Source organism: Lepisma saccharinum, chromosome 18 (assembly GCF_977018435.1).
Source record: "Lepisma saccharinum chromosome 18, izLepSacc3.1, whole genome shotgun sequence".
NCBI classification, from domain to species: Eukaryota; Metazoa; Arthropoda; class Insecta; order Zygentoma; family Lepismatidae; genus Lepisma; species Lepisma saccharinum.
In genome coordinates, this window is record NC_139246.1 from 45,664,250 (window position 1) to 45,683,310 (window position 19,061).

At 36.9% G+C, this 19,061-nt stretch overlaps 1 protein-coding gene across 1 annotated transcript in view; it reads right to left on the reverse strand.

Annotated features, from left to right (window-relative positions):
- The window catches only part of LOC146002232 (fibrinogen C domain-containing protein 1-A-like), a 258,177-nt gene that overhangs the window by 15,203 nt on the left and 223,913 nt on the right, over window positions 1–19,061 (reverse strand). Inside the window, exons 9-11 of the mRNA XM_083139951.1 lie at window positions 16,217–16,271; window positions 2,132–2,252; window positions 407–485 (exon numbers count right to left, since the gene is read on the reverse strand). Of these exons, the coding sequence (XP_082996077.1) occupies window positions 407–485; window positions 2,132–2,252; window positions 16,217–16,271 (255 nt within the window). The remainder of the gene's footprint in view (window positions 1–406; window positions 486–2,131; window positions 2,253–16,216; window positions 16,272–19,061) is intronic.

The following is a 19,061-nucleotide window of genomic DNA, read 5'->3' on the forward strand; positions in this document are numbered from 1 at the left end:
AAGCAGTTACAGCTCAGTATAGCTCCACATGAGCTCCGTTCGTTGCAAATGTAATAACTATCTAAAAACTGTCAGTTACAATCCGGATACCCTGTATATATATATATATATATATATATATATACACACACACACACACACACACACACATATATGTACATAATATATTATATACATATATATTTAAATAAAGAAAATTTTATATATATATATATATATATATATATATATATATATATATATATATATATGAGTGTGGGCGAGATTTAAGAAACTTCTAGACCGACAAATGAATTTATGAATTTGAACATATACGTATGTTTATTCATTTGCAATGAAACTGTATTCATGCTCACGGACAAGGGATTTGTCAGAAAATAAATGTGTGGAATTGAATTCTTCATACCTGGTCCACCATTGAAGTTTCCGCTTGGAGAAGAATCATCTATTTCATTAGTTCCATCATTATGACAATCACCACCATACTGCAAGGAGAAAATTGTTAATATAGCGACATTAAATATTTGTAATATATGTAATGCTGAGATCAGCAAAATATGACTACATAAATTAGTTTCTGACGACATCCATAATTCGATGTCAATTGAAATGATCGGTAAGTCCCCCGGTAGATACTCTATGAATACATCATTAATAAACAGTGTGATTCAAAAGTCCCCAACACTCCTATACAATGTAAAGGAGTAAGGTTGGATACAAATGGTCATGATAGAAACAGGTTAGGCCTAGGCCTAGGTGTAGGCCTAGGGCCAAGCGGACGCCCGCCATACTGGTGGCCGCCATATTGAATCGAACTCATTTTTTTTAATCGGAAAGGGGGTGATGTGATATATCAAATGAGGGTAGAATTTTACGAGAAATGCAATGGTGAAGGTTTTTTTTCAAAATATATTTAATAAGGAAAAAGTTATGTCTGCATAATTGTAACAAATGTCACATTTTTCCAAGTGTGTGAAAACAGTGGCAGAATGCTTCTAATGTGTGAGAAACGCATCGAGATCGTACTGCTGTCTGGTTAGAGAAGTTCGCTTGCCATTGCAAAAGATTTTAATCAACGGCACCCCCAACGAGATCCACCGTCGCATGTGCACAATTACTTCAAAAGTTCCGAGAGACAGGATCAGTCAAGGACAGGCGACGATCAGGACGTCCCTGAACTTCCACCTACGAAGAAACAGCCACAGCAGACCTCGCTTCATTTGCAAAGTCCCCAAACCGTAGCTCGTCAATGTCAAGGTTTCTCGTTCCAAAGGAAGGGTCACGCTATAATTGGTCGAGACACCATTCACAATATTCAGCTCGGCGATCCGGATCATCCTCACTGAGATGATGTTGAAGCTGATGTTATAGGGCGCCATTTGTGCGCTTACGAGATCCGAACGATTGATGGTAGACTACCACCACATTCTTGTGATAATCGGCGTGCGCTACGGTTTGGGGACTTTGCAAATGACGTCAGGAATCCTGTGGCTGATCCTGCCTCCCGGAACGCTTGTAGTAATTGTGCAACTGTCACATACGACACTGGATCTCGTTTGGGGTGTCCTTAATTAAAATACTTTGTATGGGAAGTGAATTTCTCTTCCCAGATAAGGAGTACAATCTAGATGCGTTTTCTCACATCTGGAAAATGGGACATTCCTTACAATCATGCAGACATAACTTTTTCTTGATTAAAGATGCGTTGATAGATACCTTTGTTATTATAAAACCTATAATTATATAGAATTGCCCTGCTCATTGGAACATGCCTTGATGACACAAAGGGAGGAGCGGAGAGGGAGTCCTACAGTTCATGATCTCGGCTTTTGGTGATGTGATCGACATCAAACTCCGGCCGACTTTATCCCCATAGGTTTACTCCAGTCACTTATTTGATTGCACACTGGTTACTTTTTGCAGGGACATAAATGGAAACATTCCCACGTGAGATCAGCCACCCAGGGAATAAAACCAGGTTCTTCCGTGTGGTAGTCAGATACCATACCAACTGAACCACGAGGGTAGACATTCAATCCCGACCCCCTTATATTTACTGCAGAATTATTTATTCACTTGCATTACCACCAAAGCTCCACCACATGTTGAAATATTAATAAATTAACTTTACCTTATTTGTTCGTAACATATCTCTGACGTTGCCTACTTCATTTCTCAGCTGATTGGTCGTCTTGATTAGGACTGCTGCGTCTGACTGTAAGTCAATTAACTGCTGTTGGTGATTTAAAGATCTGAAAAATTACAAGTTAAGGCGTAATCATGTAAAATATTTATTTTAGTGGCCTAATTGCACAGTCCAGGTTATTTAAAGCATTTTTGTGTTCTTAACACATAACAGCAAGAAAGTAATTATTGGTGTCACACAAACACAAACACACATTGATACACACACACACACACACACACACACACCACACACATACACACACACACCGGGTGATCCGTTTGAGATGTCAGAAAAATAAACCTTTATACGCAAGGGGTTAATGTACGCATCTCCGACTAGCTTATTGTAATATAAGCAGAAAGGATGTAAGTGTTTCGAGTGATTGGAGGTTTACTGACTTCAGCTGCGTGGCGACAGTATCACGCATGTATTACTCTAAAATTTCGCATCCCATACGACATACTGTGTGCGTTGTTGTGACGAGATCATCACCTTTCTTACCATGAACATTAGCGCCGTCATGTGGCTGAAGTCTGTACCTCCACTCATTGAAACTTACATGCTTTCTGCTTATAGCTATTACAGGGAGGTTATTGCAGCATGACACCGCAAGAGCGTCGGCCGCTTGCCGGCCCAGTCATGCAACAGGTGCCGGCAAATTGCGTAACAGATAGCCCGTTACACAAACCGCTTGTTTTGTAATGTTTCCACTTTTCACAATTATAGTTACAATTACAACTTAAATAAGCACGTACCTTGCCGCAAGGATGCTGGAAAAGGTGTCCTCTAAAATACAAATATTTCTGGCACTTTATTTCTGCCCATATCGCTTCTGACAGCAATGACTCATCCAACATAAAGGATTCAATTTTTCATTCTTGTCTTGCCTTCGAATAAACAAAACCGTGACTCTTATTTTGCAGATAACACAAGATTAATCCTTTTGAACACTAGAGTCAGTGGCGTGCCCAAGATTTTCGAGGGGGGAGGTTACGTATACATTATTATGCAAAACGAAAGCGCAGATAAACGAATTATTTAACAGTGTCACTTAATTTTAACGTGTGAATATTTTTGAAGTAAAGTAGCGATCATACACTGTGTGCGTTTTTCTTTCTGAGAGCGCCATTTGAAATAAGCACTTTTCCCCTTTTGCTACTATGGGATAAACTGAATATAAAAGGCTATAACTGCTCAACAACTGCATCTTTTTAAGAAATTTAAATTCTAAATGTAAGAATGAACAAAAAGCAACATTTTATGTAAATTCCGACAATTGTGAGTCCAGGGGGAAACGGGGGCCAAATCCCAAAGTTCTATTTTCCCCGTAATTACGCAAAATTTCTGAACGTCGTAATTTCCATATTTTTTTTTTCAAAGTTGCGGCAGGAGCATTACATATCCTCATAGAGTAGTCTTTTGTTGTGCTTCCCTCAAAATTTGGTCCATCCAGTGTCTATAGAGCCGACGCTAGAAGCGAAATTCCTCAGATGTCGCAAGAGCGTCAGCGGCTTATCGGAGTAGTGGTAAGCCGCGAGAAGCCTCTCGATACTACGCGAATGCGACAGCTGTCGGCTACCAGTTGTTTAGACGTGTTCACTTCGGTTTGCGTTTATCAGTACTCGTGTTGTTCAGTGCTAGTGCTTTATCGTGTGTTAATTGTTATTCATTCATTAGTTATGCCGCCAAACAAATATAGTCTTGAACAAAGAGTTTTTATGTACGATACTTACGTGAAAACGAACTCTTGCAGAAAAGTAGTCAGGCGATTCGCAAGAAAATTTCCTGGCAATCCTGTTCCGGACAGACATACTGTTTACAACCTCGTTAAAAGATTACGAGAGACAGGATCTCTTGAACCTAAGAAACGTGTTTCCAGACGACGTGTTCTTACGGAAGAAAAGCTAGACGAAATTGGTGAACGACTTGAACATACTCCAAAAAAATCCCTCCGTCGGCTTGCTCAGGAAACAGGCATTTCAAAATCCTCAGCACGAAATGCCACTAAATTACTTAGATTAAAACCCTACAAAATTACAGTGGTTCATGAATTGCAACCGCGCGATCACGCGACTAGAGTTCGATTCTGTAACTGGATGCTGGATAATATTGTTGCTGGCAGAGTAAATCCAGAATTAATCATATTTTCAGACGAAGCTTGGTTCGAATTGAATGGCCGAGTTATTTCACAAAACAATCGCTATTGGAGCGCAGAAAAACCTGACCTTGTGCGTGAAGTTCCGCTCCATCCTGCAAAAATTGGTGTGTGGTGTGGTTTGAATGCGCACAGAATAATAGGGCCTATTTTTTATGAAGGTACTATCAATGGTGAAAGGTATCGAAGAGACATACTACAACCTTTTTTTGAACAATTAACGGACATTGAATGCCAGCAGTCATTTTTTCAGCAGGACTCTGCTACTGCTCACACTGCTTATGAATCACTTAATTTTATTGCCGAGATTTTTGAGGACAGAATTATCAGTACTGAGTTGTGGCCCTCTCGTAGCCCCGATCTTACTCCTTGTGATTATTATTTATGGGGAACATTAAAAAACAAAGTGTATCAGAATAACCCGCGTACAATAGAGGATTTAAAAGAAAATATAAGAAGAGAAATTGCCAGAATCACACCTGAGGAGCTTATGGATGTTCAGAGGAATTTCATACGCAGATGCCGGAAATGTATTGGTGTTGAAGGAGGTCATTTTCAACATCATTTGTAACACAGAAGGTTAGTGATCATCATTATTATTAGTTTTAAATATAATTTTACACTTTCGGTTTGCTTTATGCGCCGCGATGCTGTTTCTGTTACGGACTATCTGTTACGCAATTTGCCGGCACCTGTTGCATGACTGGGCCGGCAAGCGGCCGACGCTCTTGCGGTGTCATGCTGCAATAACCTCATGCAAATGATATTGATATGAAATCCATTTGGCAAGAAAAATTAAGCTTTCTTATTACTTCTATAAAAGGAAATTACATACATTTTTCTATATGGCAATTATAAATTAAACTTTGTTATCTTTCTACATATGGTTTATCTTCTCAATTTCAAATAAAATTCTAAATTCTGTAAAAAAGATCAAGATATTAACTAATTTCCACCACAGTAAAACATTCAGAAACAATAAAGAAAAATGTTAGAAAAATACTCTTAAGTCCAGAGCCATAGCAAACCATATCCCAACAAGGTAGCGAATTTTTTTTAAACCTATTTTATTTCAAATTATTCAATAATATGTTAAAATCAGACAATATTGTAAAAAAACTATACAAATTTGTTAATATAAAACCTTGTAGAAATTATGTCAACTGGTATTCGATTCTGGAAAGAAAAAATATCAATAAAGATAAAAAAAGGTAAAGTGCTTCCCTGTGCATAGCACCACGCCATGAAGGCGTATAGGGGTAACGCCCCACACTTTCTTGATCCGGTCGTGAGTGGGGGTGATGTGATCAGCATCACGCCCCTGACCGCCTTTACCTTCAGGGTTTCCCCCAGGTACCCATGTTATTCGACGCTGGGTGGGCGCCGGGGCCACTTCCAACATTAGAAAAGTTCCCGGATTTGAACCGGCCGGGGATCGAACCCGGGACCTTTAGCATTGTAGTCAGACGCGTTACCGACTTTTTTTTATTTGGCGTAAACATGCATTTGTATCTGTAATATAAATATACATTTCTTCATATATTTAATCCTGTTTACACTTTCACACCACAAGTACATAATTATTGTTTTCTAAACAACACTGAGGTAGTTTCCAAAATACTCATACATTTTTGGATATTGTAACAATTTCCATCTAGTTCTTTTTAAATACTGTGTGAACAAAATGCTATTGCTCTCATACTTTTTACAAAATACATAATATATTGTATTAGCTATTAACCAAATTACTGCATTGTTTTTCTTTTCTGGAAAATATTTGAAATCTGGTCTTGTACACATCGACGGTTGAAAGTATTGGGGTGCTGTTCGACATATTTGTCTTAGATATGTCGTTAGGCATTTCCAAATTCCCTTTACTCCATTACATGTTACTATTCTATGCTCAGTGGTGTCTATCTCTCCACATATGTGGCATTTATTAGTTGTTAGTCTCTTGATATTATGTAAGCGTTCGTTAGTTGGTATAATATCATGTATTACATTGTACCAAACACTATATACTGATGTATCCAGAAATTTCTTATTTAAATTTTTCCAAATATTTTGCCACCTGTTATTGGGAAAATGTTTTTCAATGCGGTGAGTCGGTATCTGCAACTGTTTGTGAAACAGTGTATGTAAGTATTGAGAGAGTTTTACATCTTCACCTTTTGGCCGAAGCACCACATAACTGAATTCTTGCATCAAACTTCGTAGATATATCGGTCCTTTTTTTCAATCTGCGTAGATCTGGCGGATTTTGGGGTGGAAATTCCTCTGTCCATAACTGTATCCATAATGATGTAATGGAATCTTCAATGCCATAGAGCGTATAGGATCGTGCCAGGAATAGGGATTTGCATTTGATCTCAATATTTGTGAGCTCCAATCCTCCTTTTAGTTTCATTTGCCATAGATTGGATAGTGGTATTCGAAAAAATGTCCATATCACATAAACCAACCAATTGCTGAATTCATTATTCTGAGGTATTTTTGATTGATTGGGATCACTTGGGCCGTATAGTTTAATTTACTAAACATATATGTTTGCAAAAACCACACTCGTTGTATCATGTTCAACTGTCTGCTTCTTGTATGCGAATGTCTCTCGCTATCTTTTGCCAATTGGATTCTAACATTTGTTCCTCATCCCTGTGAAAAATTATTCCTAATATTTTAATTTCCTGTACATATGGGATCCCTATATCTGGATATTTTTGATCCCATGTGCCAAAGGGTAGCGCCTTTGATTTTTCCATATTTATTTTGGCCCCACTAGCACGGCAGTATATATGTATCGCTGCCATCATTTTTTGTATTTGCTCGTTTGTGGTGATACAAGCAGATAGATCATCTGCAAAAGCAAACACTTGGTTTTCCTTAAAGGCGTGTATCTCGTCGGGAGTAGTTTTCCTGGCATATTGCAGCAAAAGATCCAGGGTTAAAGCAAACAAGAGCACACTTAGTGGACATCCTTGCCGAATTGATCTTGTTATATTTATTGGGGACGACAGGAATCCATTGACCATTAATTGAGATGTTGCCTGTTGATAGAAACCTTTCAAAATATTAATAAATTTATCACTGAATCTATATGCCTTTAGCACCTCAAACAGATAGTCATGCGACACTAAATCAAACGCTTTTTTGAAATCAAAAGCAAGCACACATGCATCAAGTTTCTGCACCAGATAATAGGATATGAAATCGCGAATCCCTCCACCTGCACTGAATATGTTATGCTTTTTGCCAATGCATGTTTGTTTCTCGCTGAGTATCCGTGGTAAAATTAACTTTAACCTATTTGCTAAGATCTTTGCCATTATTTTATAGTCACAATTTAGTAATGTTATTGGTCTGTAATCGTCTACTTGTTTTGCGTGTGGTTTTTTCGGTATCAATATGATGATGCCTTCATTTTGTAAAACTTTTCCATTTTTAAAGGCATCTTGTATGATTTTGATTAGTTCATATTTTATAATCTCAAAAAACTGCAAATAAAAATTGTAACCAATACCATATTTTGCTGATGCTCCTTTAAGGTTGCATGTTCGTAACGCTTCATATACTTCTTCTATTGTTACTTCAGTATCTAAAAGTTGTCTATTCTCTTCTTGTAAACCATTAGTTAGAGAATTCAGTATTGTCTCTCTTGCTTCTGATTCCCCCTCCCCGGTTTGATAAAGCTCCCCATAATAGTCATAAAATGTTTGCATGATTCCTGGCTGACTCACATGCGATTCTCCACCTGAATCCACAAGATTCTTTATCATGAGGGTTTTTTGTTGTTTTTGCATCTGTACATGGTGATACATCGAAGTTCTTTCATCTTGAATTAAATTCTTGGAATTGGTTCTTATTGTTATGCCTTCCATTTGTTGCCTCTGGAGTGTTAAGATTTTGGCTTTATACTGCTGTATGGCTTGGTAATTTTTGGTGACATCTCTCCCTTGACATGCCTCGTGTAAACACTGGTAATAAAAGTTGATCAATCCGTTTCTGTCTTTTGCATTTTCTTTTCCATACCAGCAGAAAAAAGGTTTTAATTTTGGTTTTACATATCGAACCCACCAGTCATTATGATTACTGTAATGCTTTTGTTGTTTACACCATTCGACCCATTTTTGTGCAAATATTTCATTGATATGTGGAAGCTCTATTAACTGTATATTTAGCTTCCAATATGAAGGACCCCTGACTAGTTTTGTTTCTTCCAGGTTTATTGCCATTTTTACTGCCATATGATCAGTAAAGGGCGCTGACAATGCTTCTATGGATGTTATATTTCTTATTTGATCTGTATTTGTATATAACCTATCGATTCTCGATCCAGATTTATTATTAAAATATGTAAATATTATATCCTGTCTCTTCTGTAACCAAATATCTTTCAAATGCAATTCAAATGGACTCTTTTGATAAGCTCCTAAACAATCGCTGGGATTTAATACCTGATTAAAATCACCCACAAGTATTATTTTAGATTCATTTAATGGTAGCAAATATAAAATGTCCTGATTATAAAATTGTTCACGTGACTGTCTATTTTGATTGCCTGATGGGGCATAAATGTTCACAAAAGTATAGTTTGTACTTTGAAAGCTAATGCCTCTCCCATCTACTAACTTTTTTACATTATTAATGGTTAGGCCGTTTCTAACCAGTGTTGCTGTCCCACGGCCATTGATACCAGTATTAACTATGGCTTCGTAACCATATATTGATGGAAAGTCACACATACAAACTTCCTGCAAAAACAATACGTCTATGGAGTGTACCCGTACAAATTCTTCTAACATTTTACATATTACAGGCGTAAAGATTTCATTAATATTAATAGTACATATTCTAGTGGTATATATATACCATTAATAAAGGAATAATGTAGCACACAGTTAATAGTACTTTCCGATCGTCCCTCATAACGTTGAAAAAAAAATATACAGATAACAAATGAAATATCAAATTAAATTTCCCTTTTTAGGGTTTACTTCTTCTGTTCATTACTCTATTCATACCTCCTACCTCTCTCACTGATCTCCTCTTCGCTACTGTGTTCTCGCTACCTTTCGACGCATTCTTCGTCCTTTTTTTTGCACCCATCTGCTGAGATTTTTTCCACTTTGAAACTGAAGTGGCACTTTCGTCACTTTCTTCTGTATTCAATTCACTTTCCAGCTCACAGTCTTTCGATGGTCCCTTGTCCTCCTCTTTTGGGTCGTTGTCCTTTGCAGCTGGGATGGGAGGAAGATCAACTGAGTTCCCTTCGTTCTGCATCTGGGCATCCTGCATTTCTTCACTTCCTTTTTCCTCTTGTTTGTCTAGGTGGGAAGTTCCCGGTTGTTTTTGTGTCCATCGATAATATTTTCTGGTTGTGTTCTTCCTTTGTGGTCTCCGTATTTACCGGTGGGAACATTTCCACCGGGCGGGTGTCACTTGTCACATTCTTTATCCCCTTTTCTTGCTTTTGTTCTTTTATCACCTTTTGTAGACCTTCCGACTTGTTTTTATTATTATCTTGTTGGAACTGATTTTTCACGTTCGAGGAACTCCCCTTTTCCACTATTATATCACTATAATTTCTCTCTCGGTTTTTATTCACACGAAGCGTCCGACTGAGCCACCGCGGCCTCAATAAAGAATGAGGTAAAAAATTATCAAGAACACTACTGAAAGAAGATGGCTGAAGCATGAAATCGAAAAATTGTAAGTAGTTTCTTATTTCTTTATCTAACGGATCACCCGGTATATTTATATATATAATATTCAATTATTTCTCCATATAGCAAAAGTCCGAGACAACAAATCCAGGACACTGTACAGGGATCAAGGTGTTTCCTTTTATAATGAAATGTTCTATGGTTTAATTGTAATGCAATTAATATAATAATAATAACAATAATAATGTAGGAGGCTAATTCTAATTTTGCAATGTTCAGAAAAAGTTATTGCAAATCAAAAGCAACTTTTTCTTAAAATTGAACTTAAATTTTCGACAATAAGTGATGTTTTGTGTGTTACTTATTGTTGCCATGGAAACACTATGTAGATTAATAAGAAGCAACACGGACAGTTTTTTACAGATGTTATGATTTGTCCACTGAGCATATTTTTTTACCCCAACGGTGTAAATTTCGGAAATCAAGTACTCTCTGCAAATCACTCCTCTATGAAAAGGTAAATGGAGGATAATTGTGAATTCTCAACAAGAACTAATACTGTATATCGTGCAGCAGGTTGTAAGAGCTTGCAAATCAAAACTTATTCCATTACGTTCTTTTACTTCCTTTTTCCACTAGATAATCTCAGTACTTTTAATTAATATTTGTTCCAGGAAATCCTTTAAATGTTGTATCAATCTCGCCCATTTGCAGACTACGTCAACTTTTAATTTAATTTAAATATCTGATATGGAAACCAATTTTCACCGTGTGCGTTTTACTGATATGGGTTAAAACAGACAGTCATATATGGAGTACTTTTTCCCAAATAAATAAATATCTTTTAAGACATAATTGGCAATATTCGAAGCCAGAAATTAGAATTTGTTGCGCATAGGCATACATTTTAAATAACAAATTGGCACAGAAGGTTTGAGGGATATTGTAAAAGAGTCTGTTTAGGATATCTGTCTACGCCACTCTTACCCTACATTGTATTATAGGTATCGTCTGGTCTTACGGCGGGTTACCTACATGCTGGCAAGGGAAATGGGGAGCGGGGAATGCGCAGCAGGTCAACCAGACAACACATTTTATAATTATAAATGTCAGCCTATTTGATTGGATACAACAGAGTTAGAAGCCGAGGGGAAAGGATAAAGGATTTAAAGATTTCTGTGGGTTCTCGCATCTAGAAGTTGACCCGCATACGTGAGTATACAAAGAAAAAGGTATGTTGTGGTGTATTGGGATATTATCAACATTCGACTGTGCAATTATAATTTGTTTCTATTTTAGCAAAGTATAATTAGAGACAATTGTTTGCGCCTCCTCCGACAGCCTTGTGGTTAAGGTTGTCGCCTTGTAATCAAGGATTCCCGGGTTGGATCCCGGTGGAAGCTCTGTGTTTTTTTTTTTTATCTTACCACCTTACTGCAAAGGAAGAAAGTGCTGGTACATTGCAATTAGAAGAAAAATAGTTCCATTGATTCTTTTGACCACTTTATTAGAATTTGGTTGTGTTCCTCTTTACCCCTCTCACCATTCTCGCACTATCAGCGCCGACCTCCGTGGCGGAGTGGTTAGCACAGTGTGCTACGACGCCAGGGGTCCCGGATTCAAATCCCGTCCTGGGCATAGGTGCTCATTGTGAGTGTCTCTTCAGTTTCATCATGTCATAACTTATCTTCATCTTCGCGATTAGTAAAATAAACCAAATCAATCAATAAATTGAACTCTCAGCAGTGAGAACTGCCTCTTCTCCTCATAAGATGAGACCCACTTGTTTCGGATTTAGTAAGAGAGAATGCATATATTTATTTCCTCTCCAGCTCTGTTACGTAGGCCTAAATATATCGGAACTTTTCTCCTACTGCAATACTAGAGCAAGTTAACATCAGAACTTCTAGTTTCTTTGTGGTAAGGTGAGTGTGGCTGCCCTTTCTCACCTCATCAAAAAATCTCGTAACACGTAAACAAAAACTCATTTCATTAATTGCCTTGGGTCTTTCTTAAATAGGTTTGTAAAGAACCTCGTCATGAGAAGTAAGGACATATAGGCTATACTGCAAATTAATGCTTCAAATATTATATTAAAAGTCATATTTGTAATAAGGCCAGTAAGTATGTAGCAATGATGATCTGAACGTATGATTACTTTTTTAAAAGTTCTGAAAGTATTGAGCATTTGAATTAAATTTAACAGTCTGCCACCTAGTGCTAACAATTGAAATAAGGCTGCAACTCAAACATCAGGTCGCCTTTTTTCCATAGTAAGCAACTTATTTATATATATTAATAACTAGAGAAGTATTACAAAAACAATCGTATAATGCGAGCCAGTCAGTACTAGATATATACAACAATGGCTAAAATGATTTCCTGTTGTAAGAAGAATTACCCAGCATCTTAAAATCTGCATTCATGTGATGTGTTTGTCCCTCATTCGTATTGCAGAAAAACATTTCTCTTTATTTAAAAAAAGTATTCAATCAAAAACTTCTTGTGAATTGCTTTCCAGAAATTAAACTTGCTTGTGGGAAGGCATTATAATGAAGGAATTAAAGAAGTCTCACTAACACAAACTATGTCAAACTATTCCACCAAAGTACAAAGAAAGAAGTACGTACTAGAAAAATAGATGAATTGACACCTTAATTTCAAGCAGTTCCATTTTTCATTTGATTTTTTTTATTTAGCGTCGCTTTTCGGTCACTTTTGGCCAATCTTGATTATGAGAATGACTGATGTTATCATGCATTTCATGAAGGAACACTCACAATGAACATTAATACCCAGGCTGGGATTCGAACCCGGGACCTCTGGCGTCATAGCACGCTGTGATAACCACTTCGGCATTTCTAAAGTTATCTGAATAGACACTGCATTGAGAGTTTTCTCTAGTTTACACGGTAATAAAAGTAAAACTAGTAAACAAATATTGTAATCTTTGTCGTCATGTTATTGTTTGGTAGTTAGTTTTAATTACATGGATTGCTAATTGTTATTTTCTCCATTTACTTCCGAGGCATACCATACCACTCGCCGAACAGAGAGAGATGTAGATAGTTGGGAAGGAGCGTACAACAACAATCTGAGAAGACAGGAGAAGATAGGGAAGGGAGGATAAAAGAGAAGAGGTGAGAAAATAACGAAGAGAGAAGAAAAGATCAAATTTAGAGCCATGTTGAGAGAGACTAAACCTCAATCAGTAAAGAAGTAAAATTTTGTAATTTTGAAATTCTACTTTTATTTCCTAGGTGTTTGCAGTAGCTACCTTGAAATTTAGCAAAGGGAATGACGACCTTCGTATTCCTATGGATCACCTTTTGTAGCCTTGGCATCTTAGTAGTGCACAGTAGAGACAACTTTTTCAAGCGATAGCGGAACTAGTTAAATATTTTTTTTAGAAAATGAAAATTTCGTCTATAGCACCATAAGATGAACTAAGATCCTGAAATGGGTCACTGAAGAGAAATATAGATGTAGTGAAAAATAAATATATAGAGAGGGATCATAAAATATAAGGGTCATGATTTATGGTAGTACGAAAAAGCTGAGAAACATTTCACTATAGAGAAGAAAATTCACAGAGTTGGGGGAGAGAAGATACAGAGAGAGAGAGAGAGAGAGAGAGAGAGAGAGAGAGAGAGAGAGAGAAAGAGAAAAGGGAGAGACAGAAAGAGAGGGAGAAAAGAGACAGATAAAGAAAAAATGGAGAGGAAGAAAGAGACACAGAAAACGGAGAAACAGAAAGAGAGAAGAAAGAGAGATACAGGGTAGAAAAGAGAATTAAAAGAAAGAGAGAAAGAGAGAGAGATGGATTGATATGGTGTTTTAAGTCCACTTTATGCACAGTAAGGCTAATCGGGACTGGATCTACAGTTGAAAGTGGGATCCGAACCACTATGTGCCTCCACCAGGTATCGAACGCGGGACCTCTCGATTACAAGGCGACAACGGGGATGTTATTGGCTTCAAACTAATAAAACAGTACTGATATTTTAAAATTGCCTCCGAAATGCAATTAAATTAAATTAAGTGTAATTTGGTGCAATTAACTATTGTTCTAAGACGAGATTATTGAAAACAATCAAATACTATCACTGTAGCATGCAATAGCTTACCTTTACAGCAAACTAACGAGTTGAGTCTATGGTTGCTATATGTGAAAATTCGGGAAGTCTCTGGCCGAAGCCTGTTGGGGAGTGAAGGAGAAGAGAGCCTACAATACTCGCTGTTATGTGTGTTGCGTAACTCTACGGTGGGGGTAGAAGTTGCCATTGAAATTTTGCTATTAGAATCCACCTTTCGCCTTAGAATTAGGCAACACACATAACGCCTTGCAGGGAATAGAGTATTTCAGGATCTAATATTATTATTGCCGCTGTCTGTACATCGTAATTATTATGCACTATACACTGAAACTGCCGTAGGGTTTATAAGATACTGAAGTATTTCAGAAACTATTTTCAAGGACACTGAAGAAAATGGAAACACATACTTGTAGCCGAATTTTAGACGACACCAAAAGCAAAAGTAACCAAGATTCAAGACTTAAAAATAAATTTTGGTGTGAAACTCGATAACTCTTGTATTATTGAGAAGGGGAGTTTAATGTACGGTCAGATTGCATTGGTAAATTATTATTTTTTAATATAGTAATTCACCGTCACTCTTAAAGCATTACTCTCAATAGGCGAGTTAATGAACTGCATTTACTTAGAAGAGAAAGAAGATAATGTTTGTTACTTGGACACAGTAACATTTCAATCAGTGATGTGCCGTAGACTATACGTTTACGTCTACATGCGTTGTCTACACGTAATCTACGCTTAGATTACATTGGGTTGATGTTTACATAGACTACGTAGACAATCTAAAGTGCATTAAAAATAATTTTTAAGGGTTTCATGAAAAGAAAGTGACATTTTGAACTATATTGGTTCCTAACAAACTTAAAACTTACAACAAAATTTCTCTTCTCTTCTATTATCAAATAAAAAATAAGCTAAGTATTATGCAAGAAAAACAACAGATGGCAGTCGTGAGGGAAGAGTGGTATTTTCTCCATAAAACACTAGAATATTTCCTATGTTAGGATTTCTCCTAGGTAAGAAATTGTTCGAATTTGGAAGAAAGAGTATGAAAAGTTCTCCTCACACATCAGCACCTGATACGTAGTATAATTTTGTTTTACTTCCACGGAGCCCTTTGCTAAGTTATCACCTTTCGCCATGTTGTTTACATAGATTACGTAATATACGTGTATAACATAGTCTACTTGTAGAATGTAGACTATCGTTGCTTACGCGTAGACGCACATCACTGCATTTCATACTATAGTGTATGAATTTGTTTTGTTTAATGTAATTTAGATGGCAGGGTTTTGATGTTTAGAAATATTGCCGGTTACACGAGATGACAAAAATTAAAGTTATTGGTTTAATTGTAGTATTATTAGGTGTGATTTGTTTTTATGAAAAGTGCAGAAGATCCAGTGGAGCAGACATCTTCGAACTCTCTAACAATTCTCGAAATATCATAACCTCAATCGTGTTCTTAACCTTGCTAAGGTGTTCGTGTCTTTTTTGACCCATGTGAAATTTAATTCTAATATATAAAAATGTGTGTATGTGTGTGTTCATTGTACTAACTAGACAAACAACTTCAAGTTATTTGTAGATCTCAAAAATATTTCACCTTCGTATTTATAGTTTCTTATTTTTACTGTTGTTGTGGTAACAGTGGAGGCAATTAGGGGGCATGGGGGCAGTTCCTCCTCCCTACTTTTTGCCACTTTTGCCCCCACACTATGATACACATTATGTATCAAGGGAAAGTAAACTCTCCTCCCCTCCGGTTTTGGATCCCAAATGCCGTCACTGTGTGGTAATAATAATAATAGTATTATAACATTAACATGGTCTTATTTTTACTATAAATCACTAACCAACAAACAAAAAAGAGCTACATCATAAATGTTGGCGAAACAATTCAACGCTTAGATCAATTCGATGTGCAATTAATTTGGAACATATATTGTGAACAATAGAACCAAAAAGAAAGTGAAGTACAATAACAATAAACATGCCATTGTAAATAGCATTTGTTAATCAATTTAATGAAATGAAAAATATATTTTATGTAATTACTTCAAAAATCTATTTTTAATGTTCTTAACAATTTACGAACAACGGGTATTGTACGTACCTAGAGATTGATATAGATTCACCAACTTTTTCTCGTAAGATGTCCATTTTGTTGTCTGAAACACAGATGATCATTACTGCCCACTTATAGCTATTACAAATAAATATTTCAGGCTCACGAAATTTTGTAAATTGTGTAAATACTAACCTTTGTCTAATCACTTTAACTGTACATGTGTAGAATTATTCTCCTCATACGTAACTTTTGTAAAAATATTTCCCAGTTACTACAGTAAATAATGATCAACATTGAAACGATTAACTAGTTATATAATTTTCATACATAAAGCAGTAATTTTAGAGCAAGATGGTGCAACTAAATTAACATACTTTCAATTATGAAATGTAATAATTATGACAGTTTTTTTTTTTTAATAAAAGCTGGATTATTTTGCATGACTTGTTATTTGCTCCATCTTACGCATAAGTCTCAACTAACGTACGTAACTTTATAACTGAAGAGACAATTTTGACACATTTCTTCGTTTAAAATGTTTCGAATGGCCATTACTGATACCCAATATGAAATATAATATGTATGTCTTATTTTCGGTTTAAATGTCTGACGATAATAACTTTAATGCAGTTAAAATCCCCAACTTCCACACTGAATGAATTTATCAATCAAGTATGAAAATGTACAAAATTTTGAAAGAAAACTCGTTTAGAGATTGAAATGTGTTGTTTCACAACCAAATTACACGGATAAATATTTTAAGGAACAAAATATTCGAAAGTTACTTTCATCATTACTTTACTTAATTTCAGTAATTCTGAAACAGAGTTGATTTAGAGTTTATATAGGACAAACTAGGAGTGTTGTGTTTGAAAATTTTCCAGTGTGGGAATTCTACAGTAGTACCAACCACCCTTGAATCACGAGAATAGTAAAGGTAAAAAGAAAGGTAAAGTTCTCCCCTGTGCTTAGCAGCACGCCATGAAGGCGTATAGGAGGTGTTGGGGTAACGCCCCACACTTTCTTGATCCGGTCGTGAGTGGGGGTGATGTGATCAGCATCACGCCTCTGACCGCCCGGATTACCCCCCCAGGGTTTCCCCCAGGTACCCATGTCATTCGACGCTGGGTGGGCGCCGGGGCCGCTTCCATCGTTAGAAAAGTTCCCGGTTTTGAAGCGGCCGGGGATCGAACCCGGGACCTTTAGCATGGTAGTCAGACGCGTTACCGCCGCCACAGTGTTTCAGCTAATGTTATAAACCTTTTGATAAGAGCAGGTCTCTGTCTCTGAGGTAGTTTCTGGACTATCCCCACCTTTTCTAATGTGCTTGTTTTATGAGATCTTTTTAAAACTTACATTTTTAACCTTACTCATTTTTACACCCCTTTTGGAATTTTGAGGTAAGGGTTTTTACATAAGTGGGTTTTCCCCGCATAAACGGAAGGGTGGAAAATGAACATACGTGCCGATGAACCAAAAAATTTTAAATGAATCAATCCAAATTTGATTGTTTGAAATACAGCAAAACCTCGTTAGTTCGGATTAACGGGGGATAAGTTGACCGGTTTAACGAAAGTTGAAATAACCTAAAAGAATAGTAGAAAGTTCATTAAAACTCCGTTTATAGCAACAAAACACGTTTATTATGGTGTATTTAAAAGGCATAGGACTACATACACTATACAATACAGTACAAAGTCTGCGGGAAACAGAATTACATCAGTGGTTGACTGCCTTTCGTGTCGAACCTTAAAGTTCGTGGGGTCTTATGAATACCTAAACTGTTAACCAATTAATTGCTGGGTGATGTAAGTTACTCATCATTCATCCTCTGATGAGACCACTCGTCATTGGCATGACGAATTAACGCTTAGCAATGCGAAAGGTACAAAATCACACTAAGGAACTAAACTACTGAAAAGACAATGGTCACTCGTTGGGTTTTGTGAACCGTTGAACCTGAATCATGGCTGGGTGTTAGGATAATTACCTGTCTATCTGAAGTATTAAGCTGAATCAAATAAGCGAAGTCCTCTGTAAGCTTCTCCAATCCGTCGACCAGAGCGTCGTTCCACTTCTGCCCTACTGCCTTGCTAACCACCTCGTCTCTCTCAACTCAATCCCAAAAGTCAGTCCCCTCTCAGCTTGTCTCACCTCTATATTACTAGGCCATCGAGCTCTTCCTCTATGCCGAATCGTGTTATTAATTGCCACTACGCAAACCGCTGACTCCATAAACAGAAGGAACTACCTGTTTTCCTGAATGCTCAGGAGGTTTGCATGGCACAACACAATGCATTGTAAACATGCCTAAGAGGTTGAGACAACTGAGAAAAACAAGTGAATGCCCTGGTCAACGTGAAGCATTCAGAGAGACTTAAATAAAATAAACATATAATCTTAGGGATTGATACGCTTTTCTTTGGGAAGTTCTCTTGTTGACTTCTAGGCACATTTAAAACTTTGCATTCTGAATATATATATTTTGCCTTTTGCCTGTAAGGATAAAGCAAAGTACAGGTTATCGAGGTCTTGATTAACGAGGTTTTACTGTACCTGCAAATGTATTTAGATTAAAAAGATTATCAACTATTATAGTCAGTCCAGTGACCGAATTTGGCCGGTATGAGCCGGTATGGCATACAAAAAGTGTACCGGCAGTACATTTTTTAAATGGGTACTTATTTATTGGAGCTGATCGGACAAGTAACTACGCAATGGCCAACAATGTATTCGCTCATTTCTCTCTCTCTCTCTCTCTCTCTCTCTCTCTCTCTCTCTCTCTTTTAGTGGTTATAAAGGGGAATGAGAATCGATGTATTATTTAATAAATCACACACAAAAAAGGATTGTGTGAAAGGACAGGTCTGTGCATGCGAGCATACCGGTA